The sequence below is a fragment of the Pisolithus orientalis genome (genome assembly GCF_024613125.1).
Source record: "Pisolithus orientalis strain OTSU chromosome Unknown F5J12scaffold_1, whole genome shotgun sequence".
Classification (NCBI taxonomy): domain Eukaryota; kingdom Fungi; phylum Basidiomycota; class Agaricomycetes; order Boletales; family Pisolithaceae; genus Pisolithus; species Pisolithus orientalis.
The window spans coordinates 2,205,386-2,226,138 of record NW_026260782.1 but is presented as its reverse complement, the minus strand read 5'-3'; the positions used below and the strand labels follow the sequence as shown (position 1 = coordinate 2,226,138).

General features: G+C 48.7%; 1 protein-coding gene across 1 annotated transcript; it reads left to right on the top strand.

Moving 5' to 3' along the window:
- Positions 1 to 12,222: 12,222 nt before the first annotated feature.
- F5J12DRAFT_794863 (uncharacterized protein) lies at positions 12,223 to 18,678 on the top strand. Its single transcript, XM_051744044.1, has 23 exons — positions 12,223 to 12,387; positions 12,476 to 12,733; positions 12,812 to 12,823; positions 12,883 to 12,901; positions 12,964 to 12,974; positions 13,039 to 13,154; positions 13,253 to 13,446; positions 13,506 to 13,601; positions 13,657 to 13,849; positions 13,906 to 14,113; positions 14,186 to 14,469; positions 14,523 to 14,543; positions 14,609 to 14,615; positions 14,666 to 14,718; positions 14,777 to 14,905; positions 14,962 to 14,994; positions 15,045 to 15,081; positions 15,141 to 15,924; positions 15,979 to 17,830; positions 17,883 to 18,007; positions 18,067 to 18,153; positions 18,206 to 18,314; positions 18,388 to 18,678. Exons 1-23 carry the CDS (start codon positions 12,324 to 12,326, stop codon positions 18,502 to 18,504), a joined length of 4,809 nt encoding a protein of 1,602 aa, XP_051606088.1. The 5' UTR covers positions 12,223 to 12,323; the 3' UTR covers positions 18,505 to 18,678.
- The last annotated feature ends 2,075 nt before the right edge of the window (positions 18,679 to 20,753 follow it).

Below are 20,753 nucleotides of genomic sequence, written 5' to 3'. Positions count from 1 at the left end.
TCTTGAACCCTCGGTACCACACTGTTGCCATCACCACACAGCAAGCTATTTATGTCCTCTGTGCCACATGGCTGACCGGGGACGGTCAGCATCTAAGTCCCCCACAGGTGTGAGGAATCTGCATTCCCTGGATGTGTAAGCCCCTATCATTAACCATTCCATGACTACTGTTACATCCGCTCCCCTCTCGCATTCACTGTTGTTCACACGCTACCTTCCCACGCCCTCGCTCCCTCTCGCACGATGCTATACCCACAGCCACTGTGCTCTGGTTGTTGTTTTTCCTCGGACTCTTTCTCTTATCATGGTCTCTATTCCTTTAGTGCTTGTAGTATACCCTCGGCCTCTGTTTTGGCCTGTCTTCTGTGTATGTGCTGTCGCGTGGCTTTCCCTTACTGTACCCTGTCTTACTTAGGTTCCAGGTTTGTCCAGACTATAAAGCCCTGTACTTAGGCACAGAATGATACCTTTTGGCACTCAGAAGGTCACCACAAGTTTCCTTTACACTTTGTCTATACTGCATGTCTCACATTCTGCCATGCACAAACTATGTATACTGCTTGCATTGCCAGTACTATTTCGTGGACCACACTGCACACATCACGAACCACTACTGCTACAAAGCACCAGGTCTCACCTTCTAGTCTCGACAGTCCAGAATCCCTTGGGACAAGCAATTCGTTCCCTTCATTTTTTTATTGTTGTTATCTAAGCCATCTAGCTTGTATTATACAGCTACTTGGACTTTTCCTACAGCATCATCCTCCAAAAAGAGGGAGAGTACAGATGGACAGATGGAGGTAACTCCAACAGACAGAAGACAGAGACAGAGGGAGTAGGAACTAAGTTGATATTTGTACTGAAGAACAGCAGAGTACAGTACATGCTTTTATACTACTACAGAGGTACAGTAATTGGAATCAGAACTGACATATGGAGACTCATAAAATTTCAAGTAAAACTTCCTCAATGACAAATGAAGGGTAGATGGAGGACATATGAATGGGTAACACAGAACATCCCAAGAAGGAAACTGTCCAGGTGTTGGACCATGTGGTGCATGTGCTGCAGAGCACCTGACCACATGCTGTCAGGGAGAAGTCCAAAGGGTAGTACATGACTCCTCAGGAGATGGCCCATGTGGTCCAACAGGAGAGCAGTACAAGTCTGATAGCAGTCAGAGTGGAGATGACTTGATGACTTGTAAACATCAGGGGACAGGTGGAGTTGGTGCAGAGTGGGCAAATGACTGGTGGAAAAGGGGTGTGGAGTGAGTGAGGACCTAGGATGAACACATGGTGTAGGGAATGTAATTTCCCTACCAGGGGAATTGCCTTATTTTGCTTGTGTTACTTCATTTTCATTCTAGATACTTTTTTCTATGAGTTGCACTTAGATTTCGCATTTTTGGTTGCTTAGTCAGCAGTAGTGCTACTTGTGTATGGTTTTTTTCCTTTAGAAAAAAATAGATGAGTTACCACAGATGAGAGATGAGCTTGAGCAGGTCATTTCCCTGCACCCAGACAGCCATAGAAGCCTTCAGATGACTACCAGGATCCAGTCCCAGGCTATAGAAGCCCCTTTTGTCCTACTCTCTCCCCTCAGATCTTGTCATCCTCTCAACCTCTCTCTTAAATCTCTTTTTCTACAACAGTCATGACAGTGCCCCCCCTTAGGGCCTGAACCCCTGAAGGCCACATGTATGAGATGAGATCAACACAAGTCAATCATTTGAAACCATTTTGATGCCTTGAGGACAATGGCTTTAGCCACAGTGGAGCTCTGTTGGAGTCTGAAGAACTGCTTAAAAACATGTGTTAGGGTACTGAACCTTCATCCTTTCTCCCCATCATCATGTCCTCCTAGTGCCAGAGCAAAACCCCCCAGCCAACCCCCAGTCATGTCTGCAACTACTCCCAAGTCACAGATGATGAACTGGTCATCCTTACTGACAACTCCACTGACACTGAGCAGGAGAAGTCTGTGGAGAAGGTGCACCAACAAGAGGAGACTGAGCAGAGAGAGAGAGAGCATGAGAAAGAGTGCAAGGCCAAGAGGCAGAGGGCAGAAGAGGAGCAACTGGAGGTGGAGCAGAGGAAGAGAGCAGAAGAGGAGGCTCAGAGGAGGAGGGTGATGGAGGAGGAAGCTCAGAAGAAAAAGGCAGCAGAGGAAGAGAAGAGGCAGAGAGACAGAGGCAGAGGGCCCAGGCCAGGCAGGACAAGGCCACACAGAGGTGAGTAGCAGAGTACTGCAACTCAGGCAGAGCTGACCTATATTTTCTCTTTATTTTATTTTATTTTGTTTCAGGTTAAGCAGCATGGTGTATGATGTTAACACCACCCAGAGGGTCCCTGGGACCTCTGTGGTGGTCACTGCAACCAGGCAGCCCCCCTGTACTTGCTGTGTAGTGAGTCTGACAGCAGGGCAGTGCAAGCCAGGATGAGGCAATACCAGGGCCTGTGTGCCCTGCCACAAGAAAAAAAAGGTGTGTAGTTGGATGAGGGAGGATGCAGTGGTGGGACCATCATGGAAGAGAGTGGGGACAGGGAGTTCCCAAGGAGAGGAGAAGAAGAGACTGCAAGGGAAGGGGAAGGAGAGAGCAATGGAGATGGAAGAGGTGAACAACAAGTGGGAGGCAGGTGGAGAGGAAGATGAACCAGTGACCCCACTTGAGGGTCCCTCAGGTGTGGGAGTCCACATGCAGTGGGCAGAGTGGGCAGAGATGAGGAGGAGGGAAGATGCAGGAGAGGCCAGGATGGCTGAGCTTGAGCACACAGGCAGTGGTTGGAAGAGGCCTCTGTCAGAGGTGGTGGAGGAGCAGCATGAGGAAGTGGACGAAGGTGCAGAGGGGGATAATGAGGAAGAGGAAGAAGTCAGAGGAGAGCTGGAAGGTGGAGGAGGACAGGAGTGTGGTGGAGAGCAAGCAATGGAAGAGTAGAGTAGTTTTTTTTTTTTTGTCTTTTGTTTTTTTGTTTGTATATTTTGTACTACTATGAAATAGACTTGTGACATTGCTTGTGATTCTGAGAAGTGGAATGGATAAGCAGAGAAAATTCTAAAGTACTTAAGGTAGTTCAATAAGGGGCAGAGTTGGCCTGCAGAGGAAGGTTATGTGGGAGGAGTACTATGGTGGAGGTTGATACAGGCCAGGTTTGTGTGGATAGCATTTGTGGAAAGCAGAGACTATGTTGGAAGCATGGTCCAGCTCAGTTGCAAGCAACCAAGAGGTTTCTTCATCAGTGTTCTCGTAACCAGCCCAGCAGACTAGATACAAGAGTTGACAGTGGCAGCAATGGTGGTCCACCTTAGAGTCAAGTATCTCCAACACTTTGTACTCAAGGTCACCATTGACATCTACTGGTGGAGGCAGAGGTTGCTGTCAATTTGGGAAAGGGTTAGCTGCTGTGGCTTCCAGTTGTGAGACATGGAAGACCAGATGTATGGAGCACATAGAGTCAGGGAGCTTAAGGGTGATGGAGTGCATACCTGGCCTGGCCAAGATGGTGAATGGGCCTAAGTACTTTTTGGAGAGTTTTTCCAAAGGATGAGTGGAGCAGAAGTACTTGGCTTTGAGGTAGGCCTGTTCTCCAACCTTGAACTCAGGTGGAGGTATGTGTTTGGCATCTGCTGGACCCTGGTAGTGCTGCTGAGTGGCAGACATTTCAGAGTGGAGGAAGTCATGAAGGGCAGAGAGCTTGATGACATAGTCATGAGCCCTTGGAGAGGTGAAGTCTTGGTCAGGGACCACAGACAGGTTTGGATGATATCCCTTGTTAGTGAAGAAGGGAGAAACTCCAGTTGTCACACTTGGTGCATTGTTGAAAGTGAACTCTGCTAGAGGTAACAGCTCAGCCCAATTGTCTTGTTGGTAGTTACAGTAGACATGAAGATACTGCTCAAGGGTCTGGTTCATTTGCTCAGTCTGGCCATTGCCCTCTGGGTGGTAACCCAAAGTGAAGTGAAGATGCATATCCAGGGCCTTTCCTAGAGAGCAGAAGAAGTGCAAGACAAACTCAGGACCTCTGTTGGAGGTGACATTAGCTGGTACTCTGTGCTTGGAGAAGACATGGGTAAGGAAGAGCTTAGCAAGTTCAGTGGAGGTGATGGAGTCATGGGTGGGGATGAACACTGCTTGTTTTGAGAGGCAGTCCACCACCACAAGGATGGCAGAGCAACCATCAGAGTTGGGGAGGTGTTCAATGAAGTCCATGGAGATGGAGTTCCAAGGTCTCTCTGGGATGGGGAGTTGCTTCAGTAGACCATAGGGGCAGTGCCATGGAGTTTTGTTCTGTCCACAGGCAGTGCAGGACCTGACATATTCTTTCACATCAGAGTGGAGGTTAGGCCACACATAGTCCCTGCAGATGAGTTCTAGGGTGCAGTTTTGCCCAAAATGGCCTGCTAGAGGATGGTCATGCTTGAACCAAAGCACTTGAAGGTGGAGGTCATCAATGTCAGGGACAAAGATGTGACTGTCAAGGTGGAGTAGACCATTGGAGTCCAGGGACCACTGAGGCTTAGTTGGAGTTGGAAGATGGCTGGCAGATACAGGGTTGGATGGTAGGGCAGAGATGATGTTGGAGTGCAAGCACTCAACATTGAAGACTATGGCGGCATGGAGCACAGGTGCCATGAGGGTAGTGGTATGGAGGGATGATGCAAGTTGCTTCTGTGTAAACATCAGGTGGAGATTGTGAAGATTTACCTGCATGTGGTTCCTATCCCCCCCTTTCGGGTAGACATCCCAATGGCACATAAGTGTGTTGGGTTTGGCTCCCAGGCAGCCAGGTCAGAAGCAGATGGAAAGGTTAAACTGTGAAAGGTACTCTGACCAGTGGGCCTGTTGACAAGTGAGGACCTTAGAGGTGGAGAAATACTCAAGGTTTTTGTGGTCCATCACCACATCAACAGGTAAGGCAGAACCTTCTAGGTAATGCCACCAATGGCAGAAGGCCTCAAAGATAGCCAATAGCTCCTTGTCATGGGTATTGTAGTTGAGTTCTAGCATGGTCATGGTGTGGGAGTAGAAAGCAACTGGGCAGAGTTCACCATCAGAGCAGGTGATTGACAAAATGCCAGCAATGGCATAGTTGGAGGCATTGGTTTCAACTGTAAGCGGAGTGTCAGGAACCCAGTGTGTGAGGACAGGAGTGGAGCTGAAGGCATCCTTCAGGTGGAGGAAGGTGGAGTGACACTCCTCAGAAAAGTTCCAAGGAGCACCCTTTTGTGTGAGGTGAGTAAGCAGGACAATGATGTTGGAGTAGTTATTAATGAATCATCTGTAGAAGTTTGTGAAGCCAAGGAAAGATTGGATGTCTTGCACCTTCTGTGGCTCAGGCCAGTCATGGACCACCTGAACCTTCTCAGCAGACATGGTGAGACCAGAGGGAGAAAGAACATAACTGAGGTACTCGATGGAGTCAGAGTGAAACTCACACTTCTCCAGCTTGGCATAAAGACCATGCTTTCAAAGGTGGTGGAGTACCTCTTTTACTTGTTCATGGTGCAACTCCATGTCCTGTGAATAAACTAGGATGTCATCAAGGTACACCACAATGCAGACATCAAGCATGTCTGCAAAGATGCTATTAACAAATCACTGGAAAGCCACAGGTGTGTTAGTCAGACTGAATGGCATTACCCACCACTCATAAGAACCATAACAAGTGTGGAAAGCCATTTTCCATTCATCTCCATCTGTGATGCAGACTAGATGATAGGCATGGTGGAGGTTGATCTTGGTGTAGACTTTAGTGCAGCTTGGGGAGTTGAGTAGGTCAGAGATGAGTGGCAGTGGATAGCAATCTTTTTTCATGATTTTATTGAGTCCTTGATAGTCTATGCAGAGGTGGAGTGAACTGTCCTTCTTCTTTACAAAGAGGACAGGGGCACCATGAGTGGAGGTGGACTGCTTGATGAAGCCATAGCCAAGGTGCAGAGAGCTTCAAGCTCTGGTGAAGACAGAGAGTAGATCATGTCAATGGGTGGAGAAGCTCCTTCCTCAAGGTCAATCTTGAGATTGAACAAGTGGTATGGCAGAAGTTCAGTAGCCTTGTCTTTACTAAAGACATTGGCAAACTCATGATACTCAGGAGGGACTGAGGAGAGGTCAGGAGGTGGAGAAGAAGTGGAGGACACACAAAGCTTCACATCATCAGTGGAGAGCTGTAAGCGAAACTGTCTAGAGCCAGGGAGAGCACAGGCTCTGACATACACAGCAGCATTGATGAGTGAGATGAGCAGAGTGGAGCACAGCAAGTCTGTCAGAGGTGCAGATGGAACTGCAGATGGAGTGGAGGGTGTTGGATCTGGAGCAGAGGTCACAGTGGAAGCAGACAAAGGTGCCTGGGGTGTCAGCATTCCCTGTAATGATGGTTTGAATGATATACTGCCCAGTACCCAGTCAATCGACAGATTGAAGTGGGTGAGCTAGTTGTGTCCTAATACCAGCAAACATGAAGAATCCAATGGAGTAACATAAAATGAAACAGAGTTGACATTGCTGGAAGGAAAGCAGAGGGAAAGATCTACTTCTTGGGAAATGACAGCATTTGTACTACCATCAAACAAGCAGAGTGGAACTAGCAGAGAAATGGAGGAAACAGGAATAGCTTATTTTTTGATTATGGATGGGTCTACAAAACAATGAGAAGAGCCAGAATCAATCAATGCAGAAAAAGTATCAACTGAGTAATCAAGAAGAGTCACAGACAGAAGTAATGAATTGGGGCTAGAGAGAGCAGACACATGGAGTCAGATGTCTGGTTGCACACAGTTTGGATCAACACTTCCTCCAGGCTGTGTGAGCTCCCTGGAGGAGCAGACTAATTTTTTGGCTCTGCCTTCTCTGTGGGCAGAGGAGGCAGAGTTCCAGCTGCAGCCACACACACTTTGGCTGCATGAGAGGTAGAGTTGGGACAGTCCTTAGCAGAGTGGCCAGCCTTGCCACAGAAGAGGCAGAGGTTGTTCTTCATCCTATGCTGGTGTTCAGTGGAGGTGAGTTTGCCATCCTTTCCCAGAAGATGGGCAATATTGGACTTGGGTGGATCTTTCTGTTTGCCCTTGCCCTTGGTGTTGGACTTTGGAGTGGAGGTGGAGGACAATGATTTAGACTTGTTGTTGGAGCTGGAAGGCTGTGACTTGTTGGTGGTGGACCTGGTGGTGTGTGAGATCTCTGCTTTATGCTCCTGGTAGCACACATCAATGGTCTGAGCAAGCTTGTGGAGTTGCGCAAGGGTAGAAGGTTTTCCTATGCAGGTGATCTCATCCTTGATGCAGTCTGGAAGTCCACTATAAAAGCAGTGGCAGAGTGCACCAACACTGTAGTCTTTGACCTGTGAAGCCCAGTGATTGAACTCCACAACATATTTGGTAATTTGAGAACCGTCTTTCATAGTGAGGTTTTTGAGTTGTTGGACAGCATCTGCTATGGCATCATGCAGACCAAAATTAGTTGTGAGCTCTTGTAAGAACTCATGATAGTCATCCATCCAGAGTGGGCAGTCATAGTTGTTGGGGTTTAGTAGGTCTGGCTCGAACCAAGCCAGAGCCATACCCTTAAGATAAGACTGAGCAAAGGTAACCTTCACTCTGTTGGAGCGGAACATGCAGGGGCAGTCTTGGAAGTTCAGCTCACATTGTACAAGGAACTTGCAGAGTTTCCTAGGGTCAGAGCCATCAAAGGTGTCAGGCTCATGGACTTTGGTTTTTGGAGTGGAGTCCCCAGTGTGCAAACTAGACCATGCAAGCACTGTGAGTCAAAGTGTGGTTCAGTGGTGAAAACCAACCAAAACCAACACAAAAGACAAAAAGAGCGAGTGGTGGTGTGCCTATGCAGTACCTAGATGGTAGAACCTGTTCTTTGGGAGGGTTTTTGTGAGCTACAACACTCAAAGATGAGTGCTGAGGGTTGGGGGTGCTCCTGATGAAGAAGCAGGAATGTGAGAGAATGTGATAGGGTAGACTGCTGTCAGCCTACAGAAGGATGGATGGTGACTTAATTCAATGTCCTGAGCTGCACTGAGCTCAGGGAGGGCTTGGAGTGAAGTATATTGATGATAGACAAGGATAAGTGAAGTAGATGATAGTTAGACCCTTAATAAAGTCTCAACTATTGAAGCTGCTGAATGAATTACTGAGTGATGATAAAATGCGAGCAAGAGGGGCTCTCTGACATCTTCTCTTTTTTGCTATCTAAGTACAGTGATCTATATACAGTACAGGGGTGTTGCCCTTGGAAAACAAGGTGCAAACACTTGGTAAGTGATTGGTAACTGATGAGTAAGGAATGTAAGCGATGGGTAATTGTCTTGGAAAGCATTGGTAAGCATTGGTAAGGACGAGCAAGCCAAAAAGTGAAGAATCAGTCAGGATGTCAAAGTATGAGTCAAGTGATGTCAGGAACTGGGAAAGCACACTGGAATCACATTAGGGGGAGGCTGTGCATGTCACATCTCAAAGAGATTGCTTCTAGGCCAAGGTGGGATGACAGAGAGGCAGTGCTGTCCTGATGCTGATATAGTACATCCAAAAGTGGACAGGGTGAGTCAGATGTCAACAGGGGTCAAGCTTTGGGGGTCTGTGGGGTGACAGGAGCATAGGGGATCACAACTTTCCCCCCAAAACCATCCTCTCAGTGAAGCAAATAAAAACTTCATGAATGAGGCTCTATCAGAAGAGAGGATGAACAGGGAGTGTCTTCTGCTGTATCTTGCAACAAGGAGGCAAGATGTGCATCATACTCATCATGGATGTGATCAGGAAGAGTGGGGAACAGTAGATTATACTGTAGCCACCGCAACCTCAGAAGAATGATGGACAAGACTGGTATGAAGACATTGCAGGGAGCAGGGAGGAAGGATCCATATGCTTCTTGGAATGGAGAGACTGAAACAACCACATAAGACCTTTCCAAGTGAATGACAGACCTGAGGTGACCAAAGAACATCCTCCTAGAGGTCATACTGACAAAAAGAACATGCTGTCCAAGCTGGATGGGCTGAGAGGGCACAGATGAGGGTGGGATGTACCAGGATGCTTCAGGATGGAAGCTGGTAGGAACTCCTGGTAGATATATGTAGCCACAGTCCCTAGCAAAGGGGACAAGCGAAATGATTGATGTAGAGGCAGCCATATCAGAAGAATTTAGCAAAATGAGCATCTTTTGGAGGGAGTGCTGTAGAAATGTGTGGAGTGCACAAATCCTTTCCAATTTTGGAAGGTAAGATCATGTGGCTGAGCACTACAAGTGAGTGTGGGAATGGTCTTGGTATCTGCAGAAATGGCAGAGATATGTCAAAAACTGGAATGCCATACACAGGTGCTTAAGAATTTTAGCCAGAACTTAACTTGCTCCCTTTCTTTTTCTCTGGCACTGATGACCTGTTCTTGTGTGAGGGATGACTGCTGACATTCCTGGCTGTCCTTCTTCACATGAGGGCTATGGTCTTCATCTCCATTCATCAGCTGTATCCATGTCCACCTCACCAAACACCTTTGGTGTGTGACAGCACATGGACAGCTCTAGCAAGAGCTATGAGGGGATCCTCTGGTGGCTCAGCTGGGTATTCAGGGATATCCCCATCACCACTGCCCCTGCTGTTGGGATCACCATCAGGGTCATCAGGGTCAGGGTTGGGTCCATCATCTCAGTTACAAGGAGACAGAGTATGGAAAGTGGTTGGGTGGAGGTTGGAGTGACCAGCTTGCAAAGCACTTTTGCCTTCAGCATGAGAGCAGCATTGAGTGGAGAATGATTGGAACTGTTCAATGATGGAAGGGAGTTGATGTGGATTAGCTAGTGCAACAGCAAGGTTCTCAGCAACCTCTCTCTGGGATTGAGCTCAAGTTCTCATAATGGTGTAAGTTTTTTGGAAGACAGAAAATGAGATCATACAAGTGCAAGTACAAATATACTGTCAAGTCTGGGCCTACTCCAACCAACTCTGATGCTAGGCAAGGGCTGGGGAGAGGTTTGGAAGCAAGTCTGACAGAAAGAACTGAACTCTGACTGGCAAAGTGTTGGCAGGAATGAAGTCCACTGAGATAAAGGCAGAGCAGAGTGAGGGTGTCAGGTTTAGCTTGTGTGCTACCCCCTTGCATGATCTCAGCCCTCATATTTCAGAGGGAGAGTACAGACAGACAGATGGAGGTAACTCCAACAGACAGAAGACAGAGACAGAGGGAGTAGGAACTAAGTTGATATTCATACTGAAGAACAGCAGAGTATGGTACATGCTTTTATACTACTACAGAGGCACAGTAATTGGAATTGGAACTGACATACAGAGACTTGTAAAATTTCAAGTAAAACTTCCTTGATGATGAATGAAGGGTAGATGGAGGACATATGAACAGGTAACACAGAACATCAAACAGTCCAGGTGTTGGACCATGCAGTGCATGCACTGCAGAGCACATGACCACACACTGTCAGGGAGAAGTCCAAAGGGTAGTCACATGACTCCTCAGGAGATGGCCTGCATGGTCTGACAGGAGAGCAGTACAAGTCCAACAGCAGTCAGAGCAGAGATGACTCATAAATGTCAGGGGATGGGTGGAGTTGGTGTGGAGTGGGCAAATGACCAGCAGAAAAGGGGTGCAGAGTGAGTGAGGACCTAGGATGAACACATGGTCATGACACTCTGCTCATGACCAGAATTTGAAATTGCTTAATGTTTTTCATGTACATCATGGCCATTTCAGAATCAATGCAGTAAGTGGGCCCAGGAGCCATATTTGCTGTGACTCAGCATAAGAGAGCTTGAAAACCACCAAATACTACAATAATACCTTGGGTGGCAGCTCCAATCTGTGCAGGAATGAATGGACTCACTGCACCACCAGCAAGATTGCTAGCTTCTGTACCTCCATATCAAGTTCATCATATTATCAGCAAGCTAGAAAAAATCATACCTGCCATGGTAATTTCAGATGCAGCAGCAGCCAAATCAGTTACACCACTTCAGCGGGCATGATGAGAACCAGTGCCACTTGTGAGCGGGAACAACCGGAACCACTTTTTGATCCGTCGACCAGGAGCCATGTAAATTTGAACTACTTATGCTTCACAACGCGGAGACTAAGCTGTGTGGAGGTCAGCGTGACGTCCGTTATAATGAAGGTAGAGTGGTACTTCCGACGACTCGCAGGGAGTCGGGTTGATTACGATCGAGATGCAATCTCCTTGAATTTACAAGTCCGCTTATGTAATAAAGTCAAACTTGACCTTGACGACCGTCCAACATGCAACAGACTTTAAGGCGAATGGATGCCCCAAGAGCGAAGAAATCTTGCACGTGCGCGTTTGTTGTTTCTTCCGTCCCAGTAGCCCTACCATATTCACAAGACCTCAGGTATCCTATTCCTATGTGCCTTTTGCGTGAAACAGATGGAGGGGTCTACGGGCCACATATCCATTTGCACGACCACCTATCTTTGATGGAATCATTGCTGTCATCGATCCTGAGTGGAGTTGGATAGCATGGTGGTAGAGAATATGCGGGAGTTTCTTGCTTGCCTTTTGGTTTGCCCCCTTATGGTTGTTGACGGATCTTTTTTTTGTATAGAAAGCGAAATATGTACGAGGGGTGTGATGCGGTTCGAATCAAAGGCCGCATACCGGAAGACGTAGAAGCAGAGCTCGAGAGTCGTGGCAGATATCAAGTATCGACCAAGAGACCAGATAACACAGATCACCACTTTTACAGTCCCTAACACGCTCTCGTTCGTTCCCAATCTCATGGTTCCCTTTGCGATCGGGTTGACTCCGTTTTTTGAGGTAATATTATTGTGGCATCTAATCTGTTACTCACACTGCTTCATGCCAAGCTTAAACAGTTCGGATTGTAGAGGATGGTTGTCGGCTCTCCATTCGACATGTACTATATTACCGGTATCCTTACAGATTGCGAATTGTCTCTGTGATGTCCAAAGTAACCTAGCTGACGCCGAAGAATGCCGTATACGTTGCCGGCGCGTCCCTGTTAGTCAATGCATAACATTCGACTCGGATCAATGGACAAGCCGTAGTGAGTTGTGGGCATCCTTCGGCACTCTAGACCTAGAGATGTTATCGAGGGCTTACTGTGGGAAGCACCACCGTTGTATCGTCAGTCCTTGAAATCCGAGCAAAATAACTTGGGTGTTCGTATTAGAGAGTTGTTCACGCGTGATTACTGTAATTGGACGGAGCGCGGCAAGCGGCCATACAGCTTCTGCGTGCTTTATTTCTGTTTCGCTCATCACACATACTCCTACTACATTCTTAGACTTACTTTCTTACATCGGACTGGACAAAGGAACCTGCTTTTTAGACCTTTAGCATGGCGGAGCCCGGGGAGGGTAACATCAAGGTTGTGGTGCGATGCAGGCCTCTCAACGCTCGCGGTACGGCCCATCCACCTGTCCCTCGCATGCGAACATACTCATCTATTCCACCTTCTTCTCTCCATTCGATATGGCTCCAACCATGCAGAACTCGCGCGGGGCGCCAAGATGCTCATCCGCATGCAGGGCAACCAGACTTTCCTCGATCCGCCAGAACCAGGCTCATCACAAGATTCAAAGCGTGCCACGGAACGCAAGACAATGGCGTTCAGTTTTGACAAGAGTTATTGGTCTGCGGGGCCTCGCGACGAACCGGGTTACTGTTCACAGCAGACATTGTATGACGACTTGGGAAAGGAGCTGTTGGACCACGGCTTTGCGGGATTTAATGCTTGTATTTTGGCTTGTGAGTGCCCCCCCCCCCCCGGAAACACGTTCAGAACCACTGTTCCTGATACCTCGAAATCGTCGCCTTCGTTGGTAGATGGACAGACTGGTAGGAGTGCTACCACATAATACCCGGGCAAACTTCAGTGCTGAAAATGTAACCTCTAGGATCTGGTAAATCATATAGGTATGTCCAAACAAATCCTACATTATATTTACATGCGCCGCTCAATCCAATGAAACCTCCAGTATGATGGGATGTGCGTCTCTTTGCCGTACGCGATACTACCTCGCGAGATTTTTGACTCCTGTCCGTGACACTAGATGGACAAGACAAAGGAATTATACCATTAACATGCTCCGAGCTCTTTGTACGCGTAGCCCACAAGAGGGAAATGGACCCCACTGTCAGCTTCACTGTCGAGGTGTCGTACATAGAGGTGCGTTTATATGCTGACATATGTACCCTTACCCTACCCCTAACCCTTGGTGTCGCATACTGGCGAAACGTTCTTTTGGTCGCCTGGCTTGCACATAGATATACAACGAGAAAGTGCGCGACCTTTTGAACCCGAAGAACACTGGCAATCTTCGTGTCCGTGAACACCCCAGTTTGGGCCCTTACGTTGAAGATCTGTCCAAGCTCGTCGTAAGTAGTTACGATGAGATGATGACACTCATGGACGAAGGTAACAAAGCGCGGACGGTGGCAGCCACTAATATGAACGAGACGTGAGCCACATACTTCAGGCGTGTCACTGCGACGTCCATTAGGCTGAGTCATTGGATAGGTCGTCACGGTCTCATGCAGTTTTCACTTTGCTACTCACCATGAGAAAGCATGACGTGGATACCAACCTTGACACTGAGAAAGTGTCGCGGATTAGGCACGTTCACACGTTTGGCGAGCTCTTGATGGCGGTGGTTAACATTCGGCCACAGTCTGGTTGATCTGGCAGGTTCAGAGCGAGCCAATTCGACAGGGGCGACTGGACAACGTCTCAAGGAAGGAGCGAACATCAACAAGTCACTCACTACCCTTGGCAAGGTCATATCTTCTCTTGCACTCGTCAGTCAAGATGGTGCGAAGAAGGGGAAGAAAAAGGGTGACGAGTTCATTCCGTATCGCGATTCGGTGACTACGACCACCCTTATACCAGGGAGGCTTTTTCTGATCACGATAATTATTAGGTCCTTACTTGGCTCTTGAAGGATAGTTTAGGTGGTAATTCCAAGACAGCGATGATCGCAGCTATTTCTCCTGCAGACTACGAAGAAACATTGAGCACTCTTCGATACGCCGATCAGGCTAAGAAGATTAAGAACAAGGCCGTAGTTAACGAGGATCCCAACGCTAAGTTGGTACGCGAACTCAAGGAAGAATTGGAGTTACTCAGAGGTTTGCACTTACCGGCAATATGAAGGAGCGAATATTTACTGATCTTTTCCTTTTTTCTCTTCCCTCCCTAAGCTCGTGTGGCTACTTCAGGCGGGGAGGATGCCTTCGACCCTACTGTACCTCCTGAGAAACAGAAAGTCACGTACCAGACGAAAGATGGGAAGATCAAAACGGTCACCAAAGCAGAACTACAGGAGCAGATGGAGGCGAGCGAGAAATTGATGCAGAGCTTGAACGAAACATGGGAGGACAAGTTGGCACGGACGCAGGAAGTGCAGAAGGAACGCGAAAAGGCGCTGGAGGAACTGGGTATTACTGTGGAGAAGAACAACGTCGGTGTACACACCCCGAAGAAGGTAACTCCCAATGCTTTCGATGAGATTATTGGAAACTCATGTGACACTTCTAGATGCCTCACCTGGTGAACTTGGTCAGTCCTTCGGTCCATTCGACTGCGGATAGACTACTGAATGCATGCGTGATCGTTCTGCTCAGAATGAGGGTAAGGAAGTTCGCACTCACCGTATATACTTACACTCACGTCGCCCATAGACCCTCTGATGAGTGAGTGTCTGATATACCAGATCAAACCAGGCAAAACGCTGGTGCGTGTTATTGGAAGTCTTTTATGGCTCTGCAAACCTCCTTAAAACGTCTGAGTAGGTAGGACGCATGGACAGCGAGAAACCTGCAGCGATTCGCCTCAGCGGAGAAAACATTCTCGAAGAACATTGCGAATTTGAGAATGTTGATGATAAGGTTACAATTCACGCTATGCCAGAGAGTGTGACGGTGAGCTTAGATGAAGTTACTCCAATATGTTTAGGTCAATGCTCACCGTATGACAGTTCCTGAATGGGAAACAAATAACACCTGGACAAGTAAGTGCGGATAGCCCGCTTGATAATTTGCCTTATTTCAATGTTTCCAGCCGTACAAACTGCGGTCTGGATACCGAATCATTCTGGGCAAGTATCTTGCAGGACTGCTCTGTTGAAGGGTTGCTCTTACATCTATGTACTTTCAGGGGATTACCACGTTTTCAGGTTTAACAATCCCGAAGAAGTTCGGAAGAAACGTGATCGAGCAACAGCTCGGTCTAATTTGCATCACAACGTAGCAGCCAGCGAAGTGGAAGGTGGCGAGTCCTCGCTGACACTTCCAAAGGAATCTCGACCTCCATCCAGGTCATCTTCTTCCGCCGCCGGAGCGGATGTAGATTGGAACTTTGCAAAGCGGGAAGCTGCGCTGGCTCGGCTGGGTCTGGACCCTACCTTGGACAACCTACCGGATGAAGAAATAAACAAGCTCTTCGAGCGGATAACCAAAGTCAAGACCATGCGGGACCATAATCAGAAATCGAGGCCGGAGAGTAGTCTCAGTCATCGCGACGACCTATGGAGCGAGTCTGGGAGACCAGTGTCGAGTGAGACAGATGACACAAGCGTATATGCTGGTCCGAGCCACGGTAGTCCTGACACAGATGGGCCGCTAAAAGATGTTCAGCATCAGCTAGAGTCACGTCTCCAGGCGATCTCAGAGTCCAGCGAAGCCGAAGATTTGAAGGTGGAGAAGGATCATATGGAGCACCAACTCAAGCTGGTTCAGCAGCAACTCAAACGTCTTATTCATGCGCGCGCACGTGGGGAAACGGATGATGAACTTATTCAGTTTGAACCTGTCATTTACACGGCGAAGCAACTGCGCCTGATCCGCAAGGTATTGGACAAGTGGAGATCTCATAGATCGTTCTCGATGGCAGAGACCATCCTTTCTAATGCTGTTCTAGTAAAAGAAGCAACAGTCATCAGGTAATGTGTTTTCCGCGTCATTCAACGTACCGGAGGATTGAACTTCCCGAGCAGCAAAGAATTGGGCAAGGAAGTTTCCTATAATTTCACGATTGCTTCCGGAGGTACGCTGGCAGCCCCAACCTCCGGCGTTGACTCTATTGGGAGCCTGGATACCTTTGGTGACGTTGCTGACCCGAGGCTGGCATCCACCACGCAACCATCGGCTGCAGTTAAAGTCCTTGACAAAAAGCACTGCGCCATCTATATCTGGTCCTTGGACCGTCTCCAACAGCAACTGCAGCGTATGCGCAACCTGACAACCTATATCGACCGCCCTTCCTTCACTCACCACTTCAGTTCTGATCAACCCTTCTATGACCTGCCGCCACCTCAATTCTCGTTCATTGGTAATGCCGTAGTATCACTGGCACCACTTGCCCGCCGCCTATCTTCGACCGCCGTCGTCCCTATATTCTGCCGATACACCGCCGAAGCGATTGGTTCGTGCAGGGTGGACATGAAGATATCGAGTGTGGTGCACATGTCATCGAAGCACGGTCGTAGATCAGCAGCATCGACACGGCCAGCATCTCCCGCTCCTTCTCTTCTACAGCCTGGTAGCAAAATCACTTTCTTCCTGACAGTCGATTCTGTCAAAGGGTTGTCATCCCTCGACTTCGCAGCACTTCACCTACAGTTACGATTATCCTCGTTTGTGGGACCCTCATCCGTTACCAACGACGAAGTGTTCACTTCCTCCGTGCTCGATCCAGACGTGTCTTCTTTGTCAGAACTCAAATTCCGGAGGACTTTTTCGCTCGCCGCGTCTTCTAAAGTCATCGCGCACCTACGTGAGGGATACGCTCCGATAGAGTTCTTTGCGGCTGTCAGGCCAACATACTTGGAGCGCCTGGAACGGTGGGACGAGATGAGAGAGCTGCGAGGCAATCCACGTCCACCATCACCGGGAAGTCAGACCGATTCTCCTTCGTCCAGCGTTCAACCAATGCGAAGGTCCGAAACCGATTTCGTTGTCGAACAAAGCCACGACGTTGCTGCCCGTATCCAAGTAAGGGAGCTTGGAGCGGACGGCGAGTACAAGCCGGTGCCTGTAGTCTCGCAAGGCGGCCTTGACCCAGGGGCATTTTTCCTACACCAGGGGTTGCAAAGGCGAATTGTCTTGGAGCTGTCGTCTGATTCAGGATCTCAGTTCCCGTGGACTGACGTGACCAAGATTCGAGTGGGAAATGTTCGCTTGCTAGATCCGAAGGGTCGAATACATGACTCGACATCCAAGGCAATGGTCACGCTTCCGTTGCTGGCAGACCAGGTCGTTGAGTTCAAATCGGACGGGACGGGTTCGCTGACCGCGCAAGCACTGTGGGACTCTAGTGTGCATGATTCGCTCTTACTGAATCGTGTGACCACGAATCCATACCGTGTCATAATGCAAGTCAGCTGGGCAATTGGAGTCGAGACGTGTAGGGAACCGGTGCAATTCACGATGGACATCGCGATTACGATGCAAACACGAGATGCCCGTCCTCCCAGTCGTTTCCTTACCTTCCTGAGTTCCGGCAAGATTCTTTCGCGTATCAGTGGGATTTTCAAAGTCTGTCTATCACCTCCCTTGACGCGTTCGCCTGGTGACTTGTGGCGATTGGATACCTCGGAGAAATACGTTCGCGGGGAAGAAGTGCTCCACTCGTGGAGGCCTCGTGGTATATCTGCTGTCGAGGACTACAATCGCCTGATCCTAACAGAGAGGCGCGCAGCTGACGTTCAAGCGATTCGGGTCATCTTGGCTTCATCACCATCCATGATGCGTTCGAATGGTCAGTCCGGTTCGACTGTGTGGGCATCTGACACGTTGCTCCGAAAGACAATTGAATTGTGGCAGAAGCATTTCGGCCACCCTGGCGAAGCAAGTGCATGCATTTTGTCACATGGGATTGGTTTAACAATAGCTTGGACAGATTGTTCTGAGTCAGGTGATGCTGGACGCTGACAAGTCTAGCTCAACTACGATCAAGGCAACCCCTTGCAGGGGTCTCATTGATGACCTGAAACTCGGCTCGACTGTAACCCTAGTACCTTGCGGGTGAGTGCATGCAACAATACACGTTGCTCTGTGGAGTTGGTTGTGACTCAGGTCCGCAGCGATGGGCCGACGAAGAAAGGGTATTTGATGATCCTGACTGATGCAAGCCAAGATACATGGCAGAGGAGGTGGTTCGTCCTACGCCGGCAAGTGGTACTGCCTTCCGTCATTACTCTACGCCACTGACAGTAATTTTAGCCCGTACTTGCATATGTACACAAACTCCAAAGAAGTGGAAGAGGTCGGGGTCATAAGCCTCCATGGCATGAACATCGAATGCGATTCCAATAAGGAGGCCCTGCTTGGCGTAAGTTGCAAGTTCCTTTTCTCTCTCGAAGTGGTCACAGTTGATCTGATCATTACTCTCATACTACCGCTAGAAACCATTCTGCTTTACTCTCTTCACGGCGGCCAATTCACATGCCTTCGCTGCACCGTCCCTCAAGGAACTTCAGTCATGGACATCGAAATTAGATCCTACAGGTTCTCTTACTTAGACCCTTGTCGACCCTCGTTTCTTGGGCTGACTGGTGCTGCTTTAACTTTATTATTTCGGGCTCACACGTACCGGTTCATTACTATACCATAGTCTCCATACAATCGGTTGTATGTCGTATGTCACTTGCTGCACGATAATTCGGACGGGATGGGTACATCCACACGTCATTGAGACTTTGCACCGCACGCATCAAGTCTTGAAGTAAATCCGAACTTGGCGGTCACTACCGACACTGGCAGCACTTCGTCGATAAACTTAGCCCCGTAGTGTTAGCAACGGTCGCCTACTTACTAAGAGACGCAACTTAACCTTCAGCCTTTCGAAGTTCAAACTTGAGGTGTTGACGCAGGTGGGCACCCATTTGATCCCTTCGGCTGTTGCTTGGGCTAAGCCGCCTCTCGCCATCAGAATTCTATGAATATACTCTAGTTCGCTCAGCGCGCCAGGTACGAGATCACACCGTCCTTCGGTTTCCTTGGCCTGTTCCCCTATGGTATGTATGGTTAGGCCTCGCCCGCCACTCACAGCCTCTCGGAGCCGTTCGGCGAGCCAGCGCTCAAGTTACGCAGCGAGTCGGTTCAGTTCGGGGAATCTCTTTTTCTCTCGGGGAGGAATGGCCCACCGGAAGAAGGAATTCCCTCTGGCATGCCAAGGATTGCCACAAAACTCTGCGTCGTGTCCGATACCGCACCCACGTGCTTTACTCATCTCATTGGATGCCATCCCACAAGATCCGACGACCGAACGTACGGCTTCTTCCAGCCGTAAGGTAATATATGTGCCGCAGTATCGGTGTGAATTCATTACCCACTCGAGATCAGGTACTTCTTCACGTGGAAAACGTACTCCGAGTTTCTAAAGTCGAGGTTATTGGTCGTTTAAAAACCGTGACTTCCCATTGTCGACGGAGAAGGCCATCCGATTCGTCAAGCAGTGCCTCGGCGACCACGTGAGTCCGACTAGATCAGGGAGGGATCTAGGGTGAACGATTGAGAAGCACATTTCGGTCTCCCCAGCTTCCCTGGAGAGGGTTGGTAACGTGAAATACACCCCCGTCATTGTGGAGACTAGGGGGCGATTGCCATCTTGATACGATTGCTTGGACTAACAAGAAAGCGTGCTGAGGGAGGGCGGGTACGCGTTTTTCCAGACGGCCGATAAGGCACTTTGGAGCGTATATTATCACAGCATCCGCCCTCCTTGTGGAGCTATGTGTAACACGGCGTGTCAGCAATTAGAATATCCATGCATGTGCAGCAAGGCCATTCCCTTTGCTCACACGTCAAGGAGGGGGGACTGGCAACCTAGTGTTTGCAGCACTTTGCTGTGTGGGATTGATTGCAAGTTTGACAAGGGCAGGTTACCAATGTGAAGCCAGACTATCAAAAGAACTTCAAGACTTCTACTTCGACGGTGAATGAACAAGGGCCGGGTTGATGTGCCCATAGTCTACGACTTACCTAACCTTTGTGGATTTGTTGTTCCTTGCAAGGATAAACCTTGCGGAAACCGCTCTGTGATGAGAACGCAACTCCGTGCCAGACTGTCATTCTTTATGACGCAACGGCGTTCTCACAGTACTGTAAGAGACAGACGCTCGTCAGCCACTGCTAATATTATGGTCGTGGGTGTGGCAGACTGAGCCACATAGTGCACCTGGAATTTGGAATTTGTCCAAATCCACCCAGTTAATTCACCCCCACCACTCGTGGCCTCAAATTCACCTGGCCAAATTCACCAAGACCCCTAGTGAATATAGGTGAATTTCAATCTCACTCCCAGTCTCCCAGTCTTCGTCCACTGGAGGTGCCTTAGATTCAACTGCGGATCTAGCAACACCCATCCCTTCTCCATGTAGCTCACAGGTGGATACCAAGTCCCGGCTGGCAGTAGAGTTCATGAGGCATGGTCTTGTGGCAGTATGGCCAGCCGTGCTGTGGTTTGCGTTGACATTGACTTTGGAAATGTTAGCACTGCCCACGTCGTACTGAGGGATAGCAGTAGTAAACTAGTGCCTTGAAAATGACCATAACTAAAAAGGAAATCACGGTGAAGGACCGCAAATACTTCACCCCAAATTCACCCTCATCAAAGAGCCTTGGGCGAAATTCACTGTGAATGCCACCTAATTAACCAAGGTGAATTAACCCTTCGAAATTCCCACCCACCATTGACTGACCGCACCGTGGGAATGATGATCCAACTACCTTGGAGTCCCACCTTCTATAATCAACTCGACGGAAACGA

Excerpts from the sequence above, each read along its gene's own strand:
- F5J12DRAFT_794863 (XM_051744044.1), top strand. The coding sequence starts at position 12,324 with ATGGCGGAGCCCGGGGAGGGTAACATCAAGGTTGTGGTGCGATGCAGG. Across the intron at positions 13,850-13,905 it reads TCATTCCGTATCGCGATTCG|GTCCTTACTTGGCTCTTGAA; the intron begins GTGACTACGACC and ends GATAATTATTAG. Across the intron at positions 14,719-14,776 it reads TCAAACCAGGCAAAACGCTG|GTAGGACGCATGGACAGCGA; the intron begins GTGCGTGTTATT and ends ACGTCTGAGTAG.